Here is a 19,635-nt window from a genome sequence, read left to right on the forward strand (position 1 = left end):
TAGATGGTGGTATATGATGTAGTAGTAGATGGTATATGATGTAGTAGATGGTGGTATATGATGTAGTAGATGGCGGTATATGATGCAGTAGATGATGGTATATGATGTAGTAGATGATGGTATATGATGTAGTAGATGATGGTAAATGATGTAGTAGATGGTGGTATATGATGTAGTAGATGATGGTATATGATGTAGTAGATGGTGGTATATGATGTAGTAGATGGTGGTATATGATGTAGTAGATGGTGGTATATGATGTAGTAGATGGTGGTATATGATGTAGTAGATGGTGGTATATGATGTAGTAGATGGTGGTATATGATGTAGTAGATGGTGGTATATGATGTAGTAGATGGCGGTATATGATGTAGTAGATGATGGTATATGATGTAGTAGATGACGGTATATGATGTAGTAGATGGTGGTATATGATGTAGTAGATGGTGGTATATGATGTAGTAGATGGTGGTATATGATGTAGTAGATGGCGGTATATGATGTAGTAGATGATGGTATATGATGCAGTAGATGGTGGTATATGATGTAGTAGATGGTGGTATATGATGTAGTAGATGGTGGTATATGATGTAGTAGATGGCGGTATATGATGTAGTAGATGGCGGTATATGATGTAGTAGATGGTGGTATATGATGTAGTAGATGGTGGTATATGATGTAGTAGATGGTGGTATATGATGTAGTAGATGGTGGTATATGATGTAGTAGATGATGGTATATGATGCAGTAGATGGCGGTATATGATGCAGTAGATGGTGGTATATGATGGAGTAGATGGTGGTATATGATGTAGTAGATGGTGGTATATGATGTAGTAGATGGTGGTATATGATGTAGAAGATGATGGTATATGATGCAGTAGATGGTGGTATATGATGTAGTAGATGGTGGTATATGATGGAGTAGATGGTGGTATATGATGCAGTAGATGGAGGTATATGATGTAGTAGATGGCGGTAAATGTTACAGTATATTGTGGAACAGATGGCTCTATAATGACACTTCCATTATGATATGAGGCATTATACCTTTGTCACCATGTGCCTCACATAGAGGTCTCCCCGGGCTCCAGTCATCAGTGATAGTGAGAGGATACAGGTTGTGATACTAGACCATATAACCTGCTGTGGGGAGGAGATGGCGGTCTTACCCTGGTTGCAGCGCTCTTGCCCTTGGATTGTGGGGTACGGCCCGGGATAGGGATCTCCTCTCAATGCAACCAGGTGAGGAGGTGCGGAGTGACCACTGAAGCCTAAAACACCGAGGGGGGGAAAGCAGATAAGTACCGGAAGGATCACACTGTACGTGTACGGAGACCATGACCACCATCCAGATAAATCAGACTGCAAGCTCCTCCGGTCATAGAGAGCAGTGAGGACGGAGAAGATAAGCGGCGTCACGCACCTTTCGGCATCTTGAACTTTGGCGCCTCCACCCCCCAGGCCTGTGCGATGTGGCTCAGCAGGATCTGGGTGTACTTCCGATGCGCTATCTGGTTCCAGTGGACGGCGTCATGCCACCTGAGGTGCAGGTTCCAGCGGAAGTGATAGTGCATGTCCAGCACGTCCAGCCTGTGGAAATCCGCCAAAACGGCGCTGAAGAAGTTCCCCTCCACAATGTCCTCCCGCAGGTTGTGCCTCACATTCTGGAATCACAAACATACCCTTAGCAGCACCACTTGCTTTACGGTAGACCCCCCCCCCCCCCCATGACACACAGACACCGATGCGGTTACCTCTGGCATTTCATAGTCTCTGTATCCCACCGGCATGGTCATGGTCCATAGGAGGAGGCACTGGGGGCCCAGCACCACCTTGAGGCGCCGGAAGAGGACGTCCAGGTTGGTCTTGTAGGTCTCCAGAGGTTCCTCGTGGTATCTGCAGGAGATGAGGACAATGAGGGTCATCTGTATGGATATGGCGGTCTACCGGGAAACGCGGCGGTCACCTCAGAAGATCCCAGATGCAGGAGTTTACTACCACCACATCCGGTTGGGGGCCGCTCTTGAAATCTGACAGAATGCTCTCCAGGTAGTCGGAGTAGACGCGGGTCAGGAAGTAGAAGCGGACAAGATGGTGGCCGGTCCGGTACTGCCGCACTTCTCGGTAAGTGGTCCCGTTGTGCATCCCGGTCAACATGCCGCCCTCTACCAGAGTGTCCTTCTCAAACTCCAGCTCGCCCTACAGAGAAAAATAAAAAATGTTGCTGGAAGGTAAAGACACTGGTTAGAAAACACTTGTTTAGACTAAGAAAAAGCAGCGCAGAGTATGTCAGGAGAGGACGGCTATACGTATATCTCGGAGGATCTCACCCGCCCCTTTATTTGGGCATCAGACAGTAGGTCGTCTTCTTTCAGAAGCTTCACCATGTCTTTGTAGACGGATCTCTGAACTGAAAGACAAGATGGAGACGTGAGGCTGCGGTGAGGCTGCTCCGTACATGTGGGGTACAGAACAGGTGTCCCCGACAGATAGGTGTCACTTACTGGAGTCTCCGAGGACAACAACATACTTGTTGTGCAGTAATTGCTGCACATCTTCTGAGCTGAACCAATGCATGACTGGAGGGAGACATCTGGGTCCTGCAATATAAACATGGCCGTCACTGACAGTATCCATGACAACCACCCTCCTAATATTGTGCCGCGCCCCCTAGTGCTTGGACCACCAAGGCTCGGACCCCATAGTCCCGTGATGTGTTCTATGAGATCCTGTAAGGTGTGAGGTGCGGCCTCCATGAACTTGGGAGTCTGGAGGCCGAGTCCTCATCTTTATGTTTTGGTCATGTTCCTCGTTCCTGGCCTTCCCCCCCCCCCCTCCCCCCATACATATCAATAAGCCTTGGGCCCCCATGACCCAATCCATGATCACTGGTTGTCCTTCCTTGGAGTACTTATGATAGATACTAAAAGGTACATACTGGCAGAACCCCAACAAAACATTACTACATAGAGGCATCCAGTAGGACATTACTATATAGAGGCCCCCAGTAGGATATTACTATATAGAGGCCCCCAGTAGGACATTACTTTATAGATGCCCCCAGTAGGATATTACTACATAGAGGCCCCCAGTAGGATATTACTACATAGAGGCCCCCAGTAGGATATTACTATATAGAGGCCCCCAGTAGGATATTACTATATAGAGGCCCCCAGTAGGATATTACTATATAGAGGCCCCCAGTAGGACATTACTATATAGAGGCCCCCAGTAGGACATTACTTTATAGATGCCCCCAGTAGGATATTACTACATAGAGGCCCCCAGTAGGATATTACTATATAGAAGCCTCCAGTAGGACATTACTATATAGAAGCCTCCAGTAGGACATTACTACATAGAGGCCCCCAGTAGGATATTACTATATAGAGGCCCCCAGTAGGATATTACTATATAGAGGCCCCCAGTAGGATATTACTACATAGAGGCCCCCAGTAGGATATTACTATATAGAAGCCCCCAGTAGGATATTACCACTTAGAGGCCCCCAGTAGGACATTACTACATAGAAGCCTCCAGTAGGACATTACTTTATAGATGCCCCCAGTAGGATATTACTACATAGATGCCCCCAGTAGGACATTACTACATAGAGGCCCCCAGTAGGATATTACTACATAGAGGCCCCCAGTAGGATATTACTATATAGAGGCCCCCAGTAGGATATTACTATATAGAGGCCCCCAGTAGGATATTACTATATAGAAGCCCCCAGTAGGATATTACCACATAGAGGCCCCCAGTAGGATATTACTACATAGAAGCCTCCAGTAGGACATTACTATATAGAAGCCCCCAGTAGGATATTACCACATAGAGGCCCCCAGTAGGACATTACTACATAGAAGCCTCCAGTAGGATATTACTATATAGAAGCCCCCAGTAGGATATTACTATATAGAAGCCTCCAGTAGGACATTACTATATAGAAGCCTCCAGTAGGACATTACTACATAGAAGCCTCCAGTAGGATATTACTATATAGAAGCCCCCAGTAGGATATTACTATATAGAAGCCTCCAGTAGGACATTACTATATAGAAGCCTCCAGTAGGATATTACTATATAGAAGCCTCCAGTAGGACATTACTACATAGAAGCCCCCAGTGGGATATTGCTATATAGAAGCCTCCAGTAGGACATTACTATATAGAAGCCTCCAGTAGGACATTACTACATAGAAGCCTCCAGTAGGACATTACTACATAGAAGCCCCCAGTGGGATATTGCTATATAGAAGCCTCCAGTAGGACATTACTACATAGAAGCCCCCAGTAGGACATTACTACATAGAAGCCCCCAGTAGGATATTACTATATAGAAGCCTCCAGTAGGATATTACTATATAGAAGCCTCCAGTGGGATATTACCACATAGAGGCCCCCAGTAGGACATTACTATATAGAAGCCCCCAGTAGGACATTACTACATAGAGGCCCCCAGTAGGACATTACTATATAGAAGCCCCCAGTAGGATATTACTACATAGAGGCCCCCAGTAGGATATTACTACATAGAGGCCCCCCAGTAGGATATTACTATATAGAAGCCCCCAGTAGGATATTACTACATAGAGGCCCCCAGTAGGATATTACTACATAGAGGCCCCCAGTAGGATATTACTATATAGAAGCCTCCAGTAGGATATTACTATATAGAAGCCTCCAGTAGGATATTACCACATAGAGGCCCCCAGTAGGACATTACTATATAGAAGCCCCCAGTAGGACATTACTACATAGAGGCCCCCAGTAGGACATTACTATATAGAAGCCTCCAGTAGGACATTACTATATAGAGGCCCCCACTAGGATATTACTACATAGAGGCCCCCCAGTAGGATATTACTATATAGAAGCCCCCAGTAGGATATTACCACATAGAGGCCCCCAGTAGGATATTACTACATAGAAGCCTCCAGTAGGACATTACTATATAGGTGTCAGGATTCGGCAGGCTGGAGGTGGATCCTCTGTGTCAGAGAGGGATTGGCGTGGACCGTACCGGTGGACCGGTTCTAAGTTGCTACTGGTATTCACCAGAGCCCGCCGCAGAGCGGGATGGTCTTGCAGCGGCGGTAGCAACCAGGTCGTATCCACCGGCAATGGCTCAACCTCTCTGACTGCTGAGATAGACGCGGTACAAGGGATTAGGTAAGAGCAAGGTCGGACATAGCAGAAGGTCAGGGCAGGCAGCAAGGATCGTAGTCAGGGGCAACAGCAGAAGGTCTGGAACACACAAGGAAACGCTTTCACTGGCACAATGGCAACAAGATCCGGCAAGGAAGTGAAGGGGAAGTGAGGTAATATAGCCAGGGAGCAGGTGGAAGCTAATAAGACTGATTGGGCCAGGCACCAATCATTGGTGCACTGGCCCTTTAAATCTTAGAGAGCTGGCGCGCGCGTGCCCTAGAGAGCGGAGCCGCGCGCCAGAACGTGACAGCCGGGGACCGGGACAGGTAAGTGGCTTGGGATGCGATTCGTGAGCGGGCGCGTCTCGCTATGCGAATCGCATCCCTGTCGTGAATGTCAGTGCAGCGCTCCCGGTCAGCGGGTCTGGCGCTCCGGGGAGGAGCAGGGACCCGGAGCGCTCGGCGTAACAATAGGGGCCCCCCAGTAGGACATTACTATATAGAAGCCCCCAGTAGGATATTACTATATAGAAGCCTCCAGTAGGACATTACTATATAGAAGCCCCCAGTAGGACATTACTATATAGAAGCCTCCAGTAGGACATTACTGCATAGAGGCCTCCAGTAGGACATTACTATATAGAAGCCTCCAGTAGGACATTACTATATAGAAGCCTCCAGTAGGACATTACTATATAGAGGCCTCCAGTAGGACATTACTATATTGAAGCCTCCAGTAGGACATTACTATATAGAGGCCTCCAGTAGGACATTACTATATAGAGGCCCCCAGTAGGACATTACTATATAGAGGCCCCCAGTAGGACATTACTATATAGAGGCCCCCAGTAGGACATAACTATATAGAGGCCCCCAGTAGGACATTACTATATAGAAGCCTCCAGTAGGACATTACTATATAGAGGCCCCCAGTAGGACATTACTACATAGAAGCCTCCAGTAGGACATTACTATATAGAAGCCCCCAGTAGGATATTACTATATAGAAGCCTCCAGTAGGATATTACCACATAGAGGCCCCCAGTAGGACATTACTATATAGAAGCCTCCAGTAGGATATTACTACATAGAGGCCCCCAGTAGGATATTACTATATAGAAGCCCCCAGTAGGATATTACTACATAGAGGCCCCCAGTAGGATATTACTACATAGAGGCCCCCAGTAGGATATTACTATATAGAAGCCTCCAGTAGGATATTACTATATAGAAGCCTCCAGTAGGATATTACCACATAGAGGCCCCCAGTAGGACATTACTATATAGAAGCCCCCAGTAGGACATTACTACATAGAGGCCCCCAGTAGGACATTACTATATAGAAGCCTCCAGTAGGACATTACTATATAGAGGCCCCCAGTAGGATATTACTACATAGAGGCCCCCCAGTAGGATATTACTATATAGAAGCCCCCAGTAGGATATTACCACATAGAGGCCCCCAGTAGGATATTACTACATAGAAGCCTCCAGTAGGACATTACTATATAGGTGTCAGGATTCGGCAGGCTGGAGGTGGATCCTCTGTGTCAGAGAGGGATTGGCGTGGACCGTACCGGTGGACCGGTTCTAAGTTGCTACTGGTATTCACCAGAGCCCGCCGCAGAGCGGGATGGTCTTGCAGCGGCGGTAGCAACCAGGTCGTATCCACCGGCAATGGCTCAACCTCTCTGACTGCTGAGATAGACGCGGTACAAGGGAGTAGACAAGAGCAAGGTCGGACATAGCAGAAGGTCAGGGCAGGCAGCAAGGATCGTAGTCAGGGGCAACAGCAGAAGGTCTGGAACACACAAGGAAACGCTTTCACTGGCACAATGGCAACAAGATCCGGCAAGGAAGTGAAGGGGAAGTGAGGTAATATAGCCAGGGAGCAGGTGGAAGCTAATAAGACTGATTGGGCCAGGCACCAATCATTGGTGCACTGGCCCTTTAAATCTTAGAGAGCTGGCGCGCGCGTGCCCTAGAGAGCGGAGCCGCGCGCCAGAACGTGACAGCCGGGGACCGGGACAGGTAAGTGGCTTGGGATGCGATTCGTGAGCGGGCGCGTCTCGCTATGCGAATCGCATCCCCGTCGTGAATGTCAGTGCAGCGCTCCCGGTCAGCGGGTCTGGCGCTCCGGGGAGGAGCAGGGACCCGGAGCGCTCGGCGTAACAATAGGGGCCCCCCAGTAGGACATTACTATATAGAAGCCCCCAGTAGGATATTACTATATAGAAGCCTCCAGTAGGACATTACTATATAGAAGCCCCCAGTAGGACATTACTATATAGAAGCCTCCAGTAGGACATTACTGCATAGAGGCCTCCAGTAGGACATTACTATATAGAAGCCTCCAGTAGGACATTACTATATAGAAGCCTCCAGTAGGACATTACTATATAGAGGCCCCCAGTAGGACATTACTATAAAGAAGCCTCCAGTAGGACATTACTATATTGAAGCCTCCAGTAGGACATTACTATATATAGAGGCCTCCAGTAGGACATTACTATATAGAGGCCTCCAGTAGGACATTACTATATAGAGGCCTCCAGTAGGACATTACTATATAGAGGCCTCCAGTAGGACATTACTATATAGAGGCCTCCAGTAGGACATTACTATATTGAAGCCTCCAGTAGGACATTACTATATAGAGGCCTCCAGTAGGACATTACTATATAGAGGCCCCCAGTAGGACATTACTATATAGAGGCCCCCAGTAGGACATTACTATATAGAAGCCTCCAGTAGGACATAACTATATAGAGGCCCCCAGTAGGACATTACTATATAGAAGCCTCCAGTAGGACATTACTATATAGAGGCCCCCAGTAGGACATTACTACATAGAAGCCTCCAGTAGGACATTACTATATAGAAGCCCCCAGTAGGATATTACTATATAGAAGCCTCCAGTAGGATATTACCACATAGAGGCCCCCAGTAGGACATTACTATATAGAAGCCCCCAGTAGGACATTACTACATAGAGGCCCCCAGTAGGACATTACTATATAGAAGCCTCCAGTAGGACATTACTATATAGAGGCCCCCAGTAGGATATTACTACATAGAGGCCCCCCAGTAGGATATTACTATATAGAAGCCCCCAGTAGGATATTACTACATAGAGGCCCCCAGTAGGATATTACTACATAGAGGCCCCCAGTAGGATATTACTATATAGAAGCCTCCAGTAGGATATTACTATATAGAAGCCTCCAGTAGGATATTACCACATAGAGGCCCCCAGTAGGACATTACTATATAGAAGCCCCCAGTAGGACATTACTACATAGAGGCCCCCAGTAGGACATTACTATATAGAAGCCTCCAGTAGGACATTACTATATAGAGGCCCCCAGTAGGATATTACTACATAGAGGCCCATCAGTAGGATATTACTATATAGAAGCCCCCAGTAGGATATTACCACATAGAGGCCCCCAGTAGGATATTACTACATAGAAGCCTCCAGTAGGACATTACTATATAGGTGTCAGGATTCGGCAGGCTGGAGGTGGATCCTCTGTGTCAGAGAGGGATTGGCGTGGACCGTACCGGTGGACGGGTTCTAAGTTGCTACTGGTATTCACCAGAGCCCGCCGCAGAGCGGGATGGTCTTGCAGCGGCGGTAGCAACCAGGTCGTATCCACCGGCAATGGCTCAACCTCTCTGACTGCTGAGATAGACGCGGTACAAGGGATTAGGTAAGAGCAAGGTCGGACATAGCAGAAGGTCAGGGCAGGCAGCAAGGATCGTAGTCAGGGGCAACAGCAGAAGGTCTGGAACACACAAGGAAACGCTTTCACTGGCACAATGGCAACAAGATCCGGCAAGGAAGTGAAGGGGAAGTGAGGTAATATAGCCAGGGAGCAGGTGGAAGCTAATAAGACTGATTGGGCCAGGCACCAATCATTGGTGCACTGGCCCTTTAAATCTTAGAGAGCTGGCGCGCGCGTGCCCTAGAGAGCGGAGCCGCGCGCCAGAACGTGACAGCCGGGGACCGGGACAGGTAAGTGGCTTGGGATGCGATTCGTGAGCGGGCGCGTCTCGCTATGCGAATCGCATCCCCGTCGTGAATGTCAGTGCAGCGCTCCCGGTCAGCGGGTCTGGCGCTCCGGGGAGGAGCAGGGACCCGGAGCGTTCGGTGTAACAATAGGGGCCCCCCAGTAGGACATTACTATATAGAAGCCCCCAGTAGGATATTACTATATAGAAGCCTCCAGTAGGACATTACTATATAGAAGCCCCCAGTAGGACATTACTATATAGAAGCCTCCAGTAGGACATTACTGCATAGAGGCCTCCAGTAGGACATTACTATATAGAAGCCTCCAGTAGGACATTACTATATAGAAGCCTCCAGTAGGACATTACTATATAGAGGCCCCCAGTAGGACATTACTATATAGAAGCCTCCAGTAGGACATTACTATATTGAAGCCTCCAGTAGGACATTACTATATAGAGGCCTCCAGTAGGACATTACTATATAGAGGCCTCCAGTAGGACATTACTATATAGAGGCCTCCAGTAGGACATAACTATATAGAGGCCTCCAGTAGGACATTACTATATAGAGGCCTCCAGTAGGACATTACTATATTGAAGCCTCCAGTAGGACATTACTATATAGAGGCCTCCAGTAGGACATTACTATATAGAGGCCCCCAGTAGGACATTACTATATAGAGGCCCCCAGTAGGACATTATTATATAGAGGCCCCCAGTAGGACATTACTATATAGAAGCCTCCAGTAGGACATTACTGCATAGAGGCCTCCAGTAGGACATTACTATATAGAAGCCTCCAGTAGGACATAACTATATAGAGGCCCCCAGTAGGACATTACTACATAGAAGCCTCCAGTAGGACATTACTATATAGAAGCCCCCAGTAGGACATTACTATATAGAGGCCTCCAGTAGGACATTACTATATAGAGGCCTCCAGTAGGACATTACTATATAGAGGCCCCCAGTAGGACATTACTATATAGAGGCCCCCAGTAGGACATTACTATATAGAGGCCCCCAGTAGGACATTACTATATAGAAGCCTCCAGTAGGACATAACTATATAGAGGCCCCCAGTAGGACATTACTATATAGAGGCCCCCAGTAGGACATAACTATATAGAAGCCTCCAGTAGGATATTACTACCCAGAAGCCCCCAGTAGGACATTACTATATAGAGGCCTCCAGTAGGACATTACTATATAGAAGCCTCCAGTAGGACATAACTATATAGAGGCCCCCAGTAGGACATTACTATATAGAAGCCTCCAGTAGGACATTACTATATAGAAGCCTCCAGTAGGACATAACTATATAGAGGCCCCCAGTAGGACATTACTATATAGAGGCCCCCAGTAGGACATTACTATATAGAAGCCTCCAGTAGTACATTACTATATAGAGGCCCCCAGTAGGACATAACTATATAGAAGCCTCCAGTAGGATATTACTACCCAGAAGCCCCCAGTAGGACATTACTATATAGAGGCCTCCAGTAGGACATTACTATATAGAAGCCTCCAGTAGGACATAACTATATAGAGGCCCCCAGTAGGACATTACTATATAGAGGCCTCCAGTAGGACATTACTATATAGAGGCCCCCAGTAGGACATTACTATATAGAAGCCCCCAGTAGGACATTACTATATAGAGGCCCCCAGAAGGACATTACTATATAGAAGCCTCCAGTAGGACATAACTATATAGAGGCCCCCAGTAGGACATTACTATATAGAAGCCTCCAGTAGGACATTACTATATAGAGGCCCCCAGTAGGACATTACTATATAGAGGCCCCCAGTAGGACATAACTATATAGAAGCCTCCAGTAGGATATTACTACCCAGAAGCCTCCAGTAGGATATTACTATATAGAGGCCTCCAGTAGGATATTACTACCCAGAAGCCCCCAGTAGGACATTACTATATAGAGGCCTCCAGTAGGACATTACTATATAGAAGCCTCCAGTAGGACATTGCTATATAGAGGCCTCCAGTAGGTTATTACTACCCAGAAGCCCCCAGGACTGGACACTATGTCCATACTGACCCACCTATGGTTCCTCTCAGGTCTGAAGTCTCACACGGACCCTCACAGCCCCTCAGACACTCTCTCTCAGCTCCCTGCCCTTCTAGACCCCTGAGTTGACTCTTTCATGGCTCTTGCTGTGTCACCCGCCCTTGTGGTGATAATCCTCAGGACTGGGATCACACGTGGTGACCTCCACACCCGGCCCTCTGAATGTGGAGTGAGATAAGAAGGAACACACAATGTCTATGTGTGAAGTCTAGATTAGCCTAAGAACATCACCATGGTCAGTGATAAAATATTGTCCTATATAAAGTGCTGCGATTTCTGTCACTTTACGGTAATATTGCTTCATTAATTAATATTTTCATTAATTTAGACCAGCAGGTCGTGTTGTCTTTACAGCCTGATATCTCCTGGGATGTCTTCACTGCCCTCATCTCCTCAGATGTGTCATAAAATGGTTGTTTGTGTCTGTTACAGTAGTGTTTGGTGCGGGAGGGAGGTCTAAGGCTGTAGTGTATTGTGGGGGGGTCTCTGGTTGTAGTGTATGGTAGTGGCTGTAGTGTATGGTGGTGGTCTCTGTGGCTGTGGTGGTGTATGGTGGTGGTCTCTGTGGCTGTGGTGGTGTATGGTGAGGGTCTCTGTGGCTGTAGTGTATTGTGGGGGGTCTCTGGTTTTAGTGTATGGTAGTGGCTGTAGTGTATGGTGGGGGTCTCTGTGGCTGTAGTGTATGGTGGGGGTCTCTGTGGCTGTAGTGTATGGTGGTGGTCTCTGTGGCTGTAGTGTATGGTGGTGGTCTCTGTGGCTGTAGTGTATGGTGGTGGTCTCTGTGGCTGTAGTGTATGGTGTGGGTCTCTGTGGCTGTGGTGGTGTATGGTGAGGGTCTCTGTGGCTGTAGTGGATGGTGGTGGTCTCTGTGGCTGTGGAGTATGGTGTGGGTGTCTGTGGCTGTAGTGTATGGTGGTGGTCTCTGTGGCTGTAGTGTATGGTGGGGTCTCTGTGGCTGTAGTGTATGGTGGGGTCTCTGTGGCTGTAGTGTATGGTGTGGGTCTCTGTGGCTGTAGTGTATGGTGGGGTCTCTGTGGCTGTAGTGTATGGTGGGGTCTCTGTGGCTGTGGAGTATGGTGGTGGTCTCTGTGGCTGTAGTGTATGGTGGTGGTCTCTGTGGCTGTAGTGTATGGTGTGGGTCTCTGTGGCTGTGGTGGGGTATGGTGAGGGTCTCTGTGGCTGTAGTGGATGGTGGTGGTCTCTGTGGCTGTAGTGTATGGTGGTGGTCTCTGTGGCTGTGGTGTATGGTGGTGGTGTCTGTGGCTGTAGTGTATGGTGGGGGTCTCTGTGGCTGTAGTGTATGGTGGGGGTCTCTGTGGCTGTAGTGTATGGTGGTATGGTGGTGGTCTCTGTGGCTGTAGTGGATGGTCTTGGTGTCTGTGGCTCTAGTGTATGGTGGGGGACTCTGTGGCTGTAGTGTACGGTGGGGGTCTCTGGTTGTAGTGTATGGTAGTGGCTGTAGTGTATGGTGAGGGTCTCTGTGGCTGTAGTGTATGGTGGTGGTCTCTGTGGCTGTAGTATATGGTGGTGGTCTCTGTGGCTGTGTTGTATGGTGGGGGGTCTCCATGGTGTATGGTGGAGGTCTCCATGGTGTATGGTGGTGGTCTCTGTGGCTGTAGTGTATGGTGGTGGTCTTTGTGGCTTTGGTATATGGTGGGGGTCTCCATGGTGTATGGTGGTGGTCTTTGTGGTTTTGTTATATGGTGGGGGTCTCCATGGTATATGGTGGGGGTCTCCATGGTGTATGGTAGTGGTCTCTGTGGCTGTAGTGTATGGTGGTGGTCTTTGTGGCTGTGGTATATGGTGGGGGTCTCCATGGTGTATGATGGGGGTCTTTGTGGTTTTGTTATATGGTGGGGGTTTCCATGGTGTATGGTGGGGGTCTCCATGGTGTATGGTGGTGGTCTCTGTGGCTGTAGTGTATGGTGGTGGTCTTTGTGGCTTTGGTATACGGTGGGGGTCTCCATGGTGTATGGTGGTGGTCTTTGTGGTTTTGTTATATGGTGGGGGTCTCCATGGTATATGGTGGGGGTCTCCATGGTGTATGGTAGTGGTCTCTGTGGCTGTAGTGTATGGTGGTGGTCTTTGTGGCTGTGGTATATGGTGGGGGTCTCCATGGTGTATGGTGGTGGTCTCTGTGGCTATGGTGGTGGTAGTCTCTGTGGCTGTAGTGTATGGTGAGGGTCTCTGTGGCTGTAGTGTATGGTGGGGTCTCTGTGGCTGTGTTGTATGGTGGGGTCTCTGTGGCTGTAGTGGATGGTGGTGGTCTCTGTGGCTGTAGTGTATGGTGGTGGTCTCTGTGGCTGTAGTGTATGGTGGTGGTCTCTGTGGCTGTAGTGTATGGTGGTGGTCTCTGTGGCTGTAGTGTATGGTGGTGGTCTCTGTGGCTGTAGTGTATGGTGGTGGTCTCTGTGGCTGTGTTGTATGGTGGTGGTCTCTGTGGCTGTAGTGTATGGTGGTGGTCTCTGTGGCTGTAGTGTATGGTGGTGGTCTCTGTGGCTGTGTTGTATGGTGGTGGTCTTTGTGGCTGTAGTGTATGGTGGTGGTCTCTGTGGCTGTAGTGTATGGTGGTGGTCTCTGTGGCTGTAGTGTATGGTGGTGGTCTCTGTGGCTGTGTTGTATGGTGGTGGTCTCTGTGGCTATGTTGTATGGTGGTGGTCTTTGTGGCTGTAGTGTATGGTGGTGGTCTCTGTGGCTGTAGTGTATGGTGGTGGTCTCTGTGGCTGTAGTGTATGGTGGTGGTCTCTGTGGCTGTGTTGTATGGTGGTGGTCTCTGTGGCTGTAGTGTATGGTGGTGGTCTCTCTGGCTGTAGTGTATGGTGGTGGTCTCTGTGGCTGTGTTGTATGGTGGTGGTCTCTGTGGCTTTGGTATATGGTGGGGGTCTCCATGGTGTATGGTGGTGGTCTTTGTGGTTTTGGTATATGGTGGGGGTCTCAATGGTGTATGGTGGTGTTCTTTGTGGTTTTGGTATATGGTGGGGGTCTCAATGGTGTATGGTGGTGGTCTTTGTGGTTTTGGTATATGGTGGGGGTCTCCATGGTGTATGTGTGGTGGTCTTGCAGCCTGTACCTGTATAGATGCTCAGAACATTACATCCAGGGGACTATGGAGGTTCAGGGTCCTGTTTACTCTGCAGAAGTCTCTACTCCTGGCAGTCAGAGAGAAACGAAACTGAAAGTCTCCAGAGCTGAACATCACTCATCCCCCACATAACAATACCAGAGACTGCGGAGGTAACCCCTTCACTGCCAGAAACCTTTACTGGAACAGAGAGTACAGAATATAGTCTATACTACATATATCGGAATATAGTCTACACTATATATATATATCCACTGCTCAAAAAACTAAAGGGAACACTAAGATAACACATCCTAGATCTGAATGAATGAACTAATCGTATGAAATACTTTCCTCTTTACATAGTTGAATGACAACAAAATCACACAAAAATTATCAATAGAAATCAAATGTATTAACCCATGGAGGTCTGGATATGGAGTCACACTCAAAATCACAGTGGAAAACCCCACTACAGGCTGATCCAACTTTATGTAATGTCCTTAATACAAGTCCCAATGAGGCTCAGTAGTGTGTGTGGCCTCCACGTGCCCGTATGACCTCCCTACAACGCCTGGGCATGATCCTGATGAGGTGGAGGATGGTATCCTGAGGGATGTCCTCCCAGACCTGGACTAAAGCATCCGCCAACTCCTGGACAGTCTGTGGTGGATGGAGCGAGACGTCCCAGATGTGCTCAATCGGATTCAGGGGAACGGGAGGCCAGTCCATAGCATCAATGCCTTCCTCTTGTAGGAACTGCTGACACACTCCAGCCACATGAGGTCTAGCATTGTCTTGTATTAGGAGGAACCCAGGGCCAACCGCACCAGCATATGGTCTCACAAGGGGTCTGAGGATCTCATCTCGGTACCTAATGGCAGTCAGGCTACCTCTCGCAAGCACATGGAGGGCTGTGCGGTCCCCCAAAGAAATGCCCCCCCACACCATTACTGACCCACCACCAAACCGGTCATGCCAGAGGATGTTGCAGGCAGCGGAATGTTCTCCACGGCGTCTCCAGACTCTGTCACTTCTGTCGCATGTGCTCAGTGTGAACCTGCTTTCATCTGTGAAGAGTACAGGGCGCCAGTGGTGAATTTGCCAATCTTGGTGCTCTCTGGTAAATGCCAAACGTCCTGCACGGTGTTGGGCTGTAAGCACAACCCCCACCTGTTGATGTTGGGCCCTCATACCACCCTCATGGAGTCTGTTTCTGACCGTTTGAGTGGACACATGCACATTTGTTGCCTGCTGGAGGTCATTTTGCAGGGCTCTGGCAGTGCTCCTCCTGCTCCTCCTCGCACAAAGGCGGAGGTAACGGTCCTGCTGCTGGGTTGTTGCCCTCCTACGGCCTCCTCCATGTCTCCTGATGTACTGACCTGTCTCCTGGTAGCGCCTCCATGCTCTGGACACTACGCTGACAGACACAGCAAACCTTCTTGTCACAGCTCGCATTGATGTGCCACCCTGGATGAGCTGCACTACCTGAGCCACTTGTGTTGGTTGTAGACTCCGTCTCATGCTACCACTAGAGTGAAAGCACCGCCAGCATTCAAAGCGACCAAAACATCAGCCGGGAAGCATAACTGAGAAGTAGTCTGTGGTCACCACCTGCAGAACCACTCCTTTATTGGGGGTGTCTGGCTAATTGCCTATAATTTCCACGTGTTGTCTGTTCCATGTGAAATTGATTGTCAATCAGTGTTCTTCCTGAGTGGACATTGGGATCTCACACAAGTGTCAGTGACTTGGAGTTATATTGTGGTGTTTAAGTGTTACCTTTATTTTTTGAGCGGTGTATATATATATATATATATATATATATATATATATATATATATATAACCAGCAGCCAACCTTAACATCTATACCCGGAACTCCCCAATTACATTTCCCATGCCTTATTCCCAGGCATGCTGGGAATTGTAGTTTTGCAACATCTGGAGGGCCACAGTTTGGGGACCACTGGGATAGGGGATAAGATGCCTGATCACGGGGGTACCATTTTTGTATTGATTGGACTTTTTGATCACTTTTTATTCATTTTTTCATGATATAAAAAGTGACCAAAAATACGCAATTTTGTACTTTGGAATTTTTTTGCGCGTACGCCATTGACCGTGCGGTTTAAATAAACAATATATTTTTATAATTTGGACATTTCTGCACACGGCCATACCACATATTTTTATTTTTATTTACACAGTTTTTTTGTTTTTTAAATGGGAAAAGGGGGGTGATTCAAACTTTTATTAGGGAAGGGGTTAAATGATCTTTATTAACCTTTTTTTCCACTTTTTTTTTTGCAATGTTATAGCTCCCATAGGGGCCTATAACACTGCACACACTGATCTTTTACATTGATCATTGTTATCCCATAGGGGCCTATAACACTGCACACACTGATCTTTTACATTGATCATTGTTATCCCATAGGGGCCTATAACACTGCACACACTGATCTTTTACATTGATCATTGTTATCCCATAGGGGCCTATAACACTGCACACACTGATCTTTTACACTGATCGTTGTTATCCCATAGGGACCTATAACACTGCACACACTGATCTTTTACACTGATCATTGTTATCCCATAGGGACCTATAACACTGCACACACTGATCTTTTACATTGATCATTGTTATCCCATAGGAGGCTATAACACTGCACACACTGATCTTTTACATTGATCATTGTTATCCCATAGGGGGCTATTACACTGCACACACTGCTTTTACATTGATCATTGTTATTCCATAGGAGACTATAACACTGCACACACTGATCTTTTACATTGATCATTGTTATTCCATAGGAGACTATAACACTGCACACACTGATCTTTTACATTGATCATTGGTATCCCATATGAGACTATAACACTGCACACACTGATCTTTTACACTGATCATTGTTATCACATAGGAGGCTATAACACTGCACACACTGATCTTTTACATTGATCATTGTTATCCCATAGGGACCTATAACACTGCACACACTGATCTTTTACATTGATCATTGTTATCCCATAGGGACCTATAACACTGCACACACTGATCTTTTACATTGATCATTGTTATCCCATAGGGACCTATAACACTGCACACACTGATCTTTTACATTGATCATTGTTATCCCATAGGGACCTATAACACTGCACACACTAATCTTTTGCACTGATCATTGTTATCCCATAGGGACCTATAACACTGCACACACTGATCTTTTACATTGATCATTGTTATCCCATAGGAGACTATAACACTGCATACACTGATCTTTTACATTGATCATTGTTATCCCATAGGGGCCTATAACACTGCACACACTGATCTTTTACACTGATCGTTGTTATCCCATAGGGACCTATAACACTGCACACACTGATCTTTTACACTGATCATTGTTATCACATAGGAGGCTATAACACTGCACACACTGATCTTTTACATTGATCATTGTTATCCCATAGGGACCTATAACACTGCACACACTGATCTTTTACATTGATCATTGTTATCCCATAGACTATAACACTGCACACACTGATCTTTTACATTGATCATTGTTATCCCATAGGGGTCTATAACACTGCACACACTGATCTTTTACATTGATCATTGTTATCCCATAGAGACCTATAACACTGCACACACTGATCTTTTGCACTGATCATTGTTATCCCATAGGGACCTATAACACTGCACACACTGATCTTTTACATTGATCATTGTTATCCCATAGGAGACTATAACACTACACACACTGATCTTTTACATTGATCATTGTTATCCCATAGGGGGCTATAACACTGCACACACTGATCTTTTACACTGATCGTTGTTATCCCATAGGGGGCTATAACACTGCACACACTGATCTTTTACATTGATCATTGTTATCCCATAGGGGGTTATAACACTGCACACACTGATCTTTTACATTGATCATCGTTATCCCATAGGGGGCTATAACACTGCACACACACTGATCTTTTACATTGATCAATGGTTTCTCATAAGAAGCCATTGATCAATGATTCTGCCGCTTGACTGCTCATCCCTGGATCTCAGGCACTGAGCAGTCATTCGGCGATCGGACACCAGGAGGCAGGTAAGGGGACCCTCCTCGTGTTCCAGAGCTGTTCGGGATGCCGCGATTTCGCCATGGACATCCCGAACAGCCCCCTGAGCTAACCGGCAATGATTTACTTTCACATTAAACGCGGTGTTCAACTTTGAACGCCAAGTCTAAAGGGTTAATAATGCGCGGCACCGCGATCAGTGCTGCGCGCTATTAGCCACGGGTCCCGGCCGTTGTTAGAGGTCGGGCCCAACCCGCTATAATGCGGGGCCACGCGTACCAGGTACGCCCTTAGTCCTTAACAGGTTAAAGGGGTACTCCGGTGGAAAACTTTTTTTTTTTTTTTTTTTTTTTTTATCAACTGGTGCCAGAAAGTTAAACAGATTTGTAAATGACTTCTATTAAACAATCTTACTCCTTCCAGTACTTTTTAGGGGCTGTATACTACAAAGCAAATGCTTTTCTTTTTGGATTTCTCTTCTGTCACGACCACAGTGCTCTCTGCTGACCTCTGCTGTCCCTTTTTAGGAACTGTCCAGAGCAGCATATGTTTGCTATGGGGATTTTCTTCTGCTCTGGACAGTTCCTAAAATGGACAGCAGAGGTCAGCAGAGAGCACTGTAGTGGTGACAGAAGAGAAATCCAAAAAGAAAAGCATTTCATATGTAGAATACAGCTGCTTTTAAGTACTGGAAGGGTAAAGATTTTTTTTAATGGAAGTAATTTACAAATCTGTTTAACTTTCTGGCACCAGTTGATTAAAAAAAAAAAAAAAAAAAAAACGTTTTCCACCGGAGTACCCCTTTAATAATGTGACATATGCCCCTGGATATGAAGACTCTTGACCAATATGGACATAGAAAGCTTCGCTTTGGGGTAGTGACAAATTTATTGGTGTGTGGAGGAAATTATAAGGTTAATTCATATTAAAGGGGTACTACCGTGCTGCCAACTTATCCCCTATCTAAAGGATAGGGGATAAGTTGCCTGATCGTGCGGGGCCCCGCCGCTGGGGACCCCCGTGATCTCGCACGCAGCACCCCGCTCTCATCAGGCCCCGGAGCGAACATCAGCTCTGGGTCTGATGACAGCCAATCACGAGGCCGGAGTATAGTGATGTCACGGCTCCGCCCCCGTGTGACATCACGCTCCGCCCCCTCAATGTAAGTCTATGGCAGTGGGCGAGACAGCTGTCTCGCCCCTGCCATAGACTTGCATTG

The 19,635-nt window shown here is 47.2% G+C and overlaps 1 protein-coding gene across 2 annotated transcripts in view; it reads right to left on the bottom strand.

Annotated features, from left to right (window-relative positions):
• Positions 1 to 1,171: 1,171 nt before the first annotated feature.
• The window catches only part of LOC130300011 (PC-esterase domain-containing protein 1A-like), a gene marked incomplete at its 3' end in the record, with an annotated part of 37,127 nt that continues 18,663 nt past the window's right edge, over positions 1,172 to 19,635 (bottom strand). Inside the window, 7 exon segments of one of the 2 annotated variants that reach the window (XM_056551513.1) lie at positions 1,172 to 1,273; positions 1,426 to 1,666; positions 1,757 to 1,898; positions 1,969 to 2,201; positions 2,333 to 2,412; positions 2,507 to 2,602; positions 14,332 to 14,523. In XM_056551513.1, the coding sequence (XP_056407488.1) occupies positions 1,172 to 1,273; positions 1,426 to 1,666; positions 1,757 to 1,898; positions 1,969 to 2,201; positions 2,333 to 2,412; positions 2,507 to 2,579 (871 nt within the window). 2 annotated transcript variants of the gene reach the window in all.

Source organism: Hyla sarda, chromosome 1 (genome assembly GCF_029499605.1).
Source record: "Hyla sarda isolate aHylSar1 chromosome 1, aHylSar1.hap1, whole genome shotgun sequence".
In the NCBI taxonomy this organism is placed as follows: Eukaryota; Metazoa; Chordata; class Amphibia; order Anura; family Hylidae; genus Hyla; species Hyla sarda.